Below are 5,144 nucleotides of genomic sequence, written 5' to 3'. Positions count from 1 at the left end.
TTACTCTGCAGGGGTAATTATGGAGGCGGCTTTCGCGCACAGCCTGGTTATGCTGTAGGTCAGGAAAGGCTGCTTTGCCAGTTCCAGGTGGACCCCTGAGAATGAAGGGCTATCCCGGTGTCTGTGGTGTGGTCTGAGCATTACATGAACAGTATTCCTTCAGAGGACGCCACACAGACTCAAAATCAGTAACCATGCGCCATTTTTCATACCACAAAAACTATTAGTCAAAGGGCTGGAAAATCACAGGGAGGTCCACGCAAGCCACTGTGATGTCCTATGTGCCTTCATCAATATGATTACCTTACTGTGAATCTTATGGGCACAAAGTTTCCAGGGAGAAAATTTCTCAGGCTGAGTTTATAAAGAATACTAATGAGATATACCAGAAGGAATCACTGAGGCGGATTCTCAGGGATAAAAATCCCCCCTCCTACCTCCCTTATTTAATCTCCCTTGGAATGGAGGAAAATCCGAACTGCTTCTTAGAAGTACACCGTGGACAGAAAGCAACCATGTGCAAAACAACTGAGCACAGAGAGCTCGGTAGGGGTGCGGTGTAGGAATGTTAGAACTTCGGGTCCNAGGGGTGCGGTAGGAATGTTAGAACCTCGGGTCTGTTCAGCTCCATTTCTCTTGGCCTAAGGTGCTCTGATTTTATCAGCACTGAAACAGAAAAAGAAAAAAAAAATATATATATACATGAATGTGTGAAACAAGCTATAAAGCTGCCTCCTTGAGCCGTATGTGGGTGGGAAGGGTCCCCAGGTACCATCACCACAGAGTCAAAAGTTTACTTTCTCAGATGTGGGCAAATCTCACTTTAATTGCAAAGCCTCCATTTACAGCACACTCAAGAATGCACAAACAGGGGAGCTGTGACTTCTGAACACATGAATATGTAAAAGTTCCTTGAAGTTCAGGGAGTCGAGATAAGAGCATTCCACAAGAAAAGCACTCCACCTCGTTTTCCTGAAGACCATTTTATTTTTGAACAGATGACTGGGCATACTCGGAATTTCAACATAGTAGGATGTACCTTGCAGGCAGAGAAGAAGAAAACCTTTTCTCACACTGTTAGGCAAATCCTTAGTGAAAAGCGTCCTGTGTGGGCATGGGAAACCGGGAGGAAGGGAGCACCAGATACCATGTGGTACTAAACGCATCCTTGCCATCCCTGTAACACACGTGAGGCCCCCCCACTCCATGACCCCAGACACGGGACATCCAAGAGCAGCCGTTGGAGAGCGGTCACAGTCACTGCCTGGGATTGCTGAAGGGTCTCAATTTCGCCCATGGACAAAATCCTTGAAGAGCAAATACAAACTGTCATTGAATTTAAGTCATAAGGAATCTTAAGGAAATTCTTGTTTTATTTATATAGATATGGACTCCTGTTTCCCTCATTAGAGCAATGACCACACAACTGACATTCCTGTTCTGTACGGTTTGAAGGGTTTGTTCAAACACTGGAATGGCTTAAGAAAAGCAGTGTCTAATTTTGATTTTATTTTATACTTTCAAAAGAGGCAAGAAGGAACAGAGAGACAAAGTGTGATTAACTCCCTGACTGAGGCCCAGCAGGGACAAAACCAGACTTCTCTGATGCCAGGCTCCTCCAAATGGCTGGGAAGTTACAATGCCTAGGGGACCCCAGGGAAGACAAGGGAAGCCCACTGCGCCCCACCCCCACACACAGGGAATTCTACAGAGTCTATCACCGTGCTCAAGCGTATGCTTAAAACTAAAGAGGGTTTCAACTTAACATCTACATTTGAAAACTGGAGGATTTCATCAACAAACAAGCTCCAAGAGCTCATCCCAGAAGTGAAAAGAAAGACTATTGCTCTGACGTCTGGCAATCAAGCTGCTGTTCTCAGTTCCACCCCACTCGCAGGCTCAGGCAGACACGTAAGGGGGCGGCGGCTCCTTGGCAGTGCCGTTCACAGCGGCATCATCGTACGGGGGTAACAGCACCTGAGGAGAACAGAGCAGGCGAGGGTCAGTGTGTGAAGGCGCACACCCATCCCCCCGAGCTTCCACTTCAATGGAACTTGCACGCAATGAAACGTCGGCCATCACCTGTGCCGAATTTCAACTCGACAGCAAGTGGCTACACTCCAATGAGCCTTTTTCTTAAAGGAGAAAATGGGAAGAGACTTTTGGCCTTTTCCAGGTTTCCCAAACCCAGTCCCTGGATGTCAAGGTGCCTGGAGGGCCTCAGGGCTGTGTCTCTAGGACTACGGAGGAGGAGACTATGTCTCTCGAGAGGAAAGAAGGCTTCTGGGTAACGTCTACATGTGCACACGAAGGGGCGGGCACCTGACTGACCACGGGAACCACTCATGGTGAATCAGCCACATTTTCTCAGTGTATCCTTGAGTAACTTACTTAACCTCCATTTCTATACCTGTAACATACGGATCCCAGAGAATGAGAGGTCTACAAAGTACTCAGCCCTGCTTGACACACTCGAGATGGCTGATACTGTCTGTAGATGGCTGAAGAGGAACAAATGAGAACAAGAACTCGAGTTGATTGACAACCTTCCCACTCACATCCCAAGGGCAAAACCAAGTGCTTGGGATGGTTCACGAACTGCTAAATATTAGAAAACACGGACTGATTTTGGAGTAAAAAAAAATAAACCAGGGAATATGAACTCAGTATAATTAGCCTTTCTTCAGTCAACTACCATTTATTATGCACCTACTAGATGACAGGCATTATGGGTACAAGGTAGTTAAGATAAAGGACAGTCCCTGCCCTTAGGAATTCAGAGATGAGATGAACTAAAACCTTACCACCTCAAGCGCTTTGTGGAAAGAGAAAGAACATTCACAAATGGAAAAGAACAAAACAAAATTATGGGCATCACTTACACTGAAGGTTAGTATTTGTCAACTTCTTGCATTTATATTTATTCATCCTTTTAGCTTCCAGAGGCACAAAACTAAAATTTTCTTTTTAAGTTTTCTGTTTTAAGTTTTTGTCATACCCTATTCCCCCAACAATACCACAGACACACACACACTCCTACCTCTCTAACTCAACACACTTGACGACCTATTCTTCTCTCCTCCCAGGCTCGGAGTTCCTGTTGGGCAGAAGCCCAGTCTTACTTAAGCCTGGGGTTGGACCCAGTGCCCATTTGACAGCAGGAACTCCGATGTCGGTGGAGTGAGAGAGTGAGGCATCACCGGGGCTGGCCCTGGCAGAGTCTGTATGGTGCCTCAGATGGGCAAATGCAGCCTGGCATTCTAGGCAGAGGACGTCGACACTGGCTAGGGTCCAACAAGGAGACAGACACCACCCAGTCATTTGAACAGAGGCGGCTTCATAAAGAATAATTAACAGAGGACTGGAGGGGAAACTGGTAAAATCGGGCATGATCAACGCATGGGTGTGAACAAGATGTCCAAGAAAAACACACAGGGAAAGCGACTTTAGGCGTCTCGGGAAGAGGGATCAGGCCCAGAGAGAAGAGGACGCGCTGCGGTTAGACAGGTAAGCACACAGGCAAAGGGAGGGAAGCCTGAAGGAAGAGCACCTGCTGGGACTCCAATGAAAGAAGGGCAAGGGTCAGAGCTTCCACCCAAAGGCACTTAACCCAGTATCTGGCAGCAGCATGGCCACGAGGGTCTCAGCTTGACTGGGGAGAAAAGCGTATTCTCTACAACAAAGCCACAGCTCCCCTCCCTGCATCTGCACACCAGTGTGTGTGTGTGTGTGTGTGTGTGTGTGTGTGGTGTGTGTGTGTGCGCGCGCACGCGCGCACATTAGATACAGTAACTTACGACCAGCGGCAGTAGCTGTAATCGACGTTAGAAATATTAAAATTTGCATGACTGAGCTTCAGCATAATGCTCCTCAGCCTCATTAAACAATTAACAGATTCGTATCTATCATTGTCCTTGAAGAGATTGTCCGCAAAACACAGCGGAGCTACTTAAAAGGGAGTAAAAATCAGCCACTGCATCCAATTTATTCTCTTTCCTGAGCAAAATACAACACTCAGATTCTGCAAAACGTGCACAGAAGATTAAACACATTTTTTAAAAAGAAAAAAAAGGACTGTAACTTTGCCTTCTGTTTGTCAAAACAGACTTGCTTTCACATTAAGTTAGGTAGTTTGTCACAGTTTCTTGCAATTTATCTTCAAACTTGTTTTTTAAAATATTGTATTTATTTATTAGAGAGAAAGAGGGAGAGGAGAGAGAAAGAGTGAGCAGAAGCAGGGGGAGCAGCAGGCAGAGGGAGAGGGAGAAGCAGGCTCCCCACTGAGCAGGGAGCCCAACACGGGGCTCGACCTTGGGACCAGAGCTGGGGGCAGATGCTTAACTGAGTCACCCTGGCGCCCCTTCAAACTTGTCTTGAAGTTTCACTTTACATTGGTATTTTAACACCCCGATATTGGCCTTTTGTCTCAAATATTCTATGACCTTGGACCCTTTATCCAAAGTCAAGATGCCTGGTGATGAGTCTGTCCCTTCACTAGGGCTTGTGACAGCCTCGCCTGTCTCGCTTCCTCCACCACATACTAAATGCTGACTGAAGAACCGTCTTCACACGGTACCTCACGCTCTTTTCAATGAGAGTCATCCAAAGGCAGTTTTACATTCTGAAGGGACAACATCATCTTTTTTAAATTTAAATAATGTTAATATTATTGATAATTTCAAGGAAGGCGTGGTGACATAAGGGCCATACTATTTCTATTATAGTCCGTCAATACTGACTAAAACGCTTCCTACTGTCCTTTTCTACTAAGATCAATGAAGTACCTGGAAATCAGAAAACAACTGTAGGGTCTTTAAGATGGAACATGCCAATTAAGGTGCTAGAGAACAAAACTGGTTGAAAGCTGATTATTTTGACATTTTTAGAAGTTGGCATTTAGTTAAACTCCATCTTTCACTTTTCAAAATTTAGTCATTCACAGTGAATGGCTAAGAAATAATCTCTGAGGGCTAAGACTATAGGTCATACCCTACTTGAAACTAAAGTCAGTGCCTGGTAAATGGCAGCTACTCAATGAGTAGGCGAACACAGATACATTACAACCTCAGCCACAGACCACTTTACTTCACGCAATAGTCAAAACAGTGAACTTAGTTCTAAGCACAGTCCCTTGGAGTCTGTCT

At 45.6% G+C, this 5,144-nt stretch overlaps 1 protein-coding gene across 1 annotated transcript in view; it reads right to left on the bottom strand.

The window, feature by feature from the left end:
• Positions 1 to 806: 806 nt before the first annotated feature.
• LAPTM4B (lysosomal protein transmembrane 4 beta) overlaps positions 807 to 5,144 on the bottom strand; it is a 77,863-nt gene continuing 73,525 nt past the window's right edge. The window contains exon 7 of the mRNA XM_034668355.1: positions 807 to 1,977. Within this exon, the coding sequence (XP_034524246.1) occupies positions 1,900 to 1,977 (78 nt within the window). The 3' untranslated portion in view covers positions 807 to 1,899. The remainder of the gene's footprint in view (positions 1,978 to 5,144) is intronic.

This window comes from Ailuropoda melanoleuca, chromosome 9, assembly GCF_002007445.2.
Source record: "Ailuropoda melanoleuca isolate Jingjing chromosome 9, ASM200744v2, whole genome shotgun sequence".
Lineage (NCBI taxonomy): Eukaryota > Metazoa > Chordata > Mammalia > Carnivora > Ursidae > Ailuropoda > Ailuropoda melanoleuca.
The sequence above is the reverse complement of the archived record's forward strand: the minus strand, read 5'-3'. Positions and strand labels throughout refer to the sequence as shown.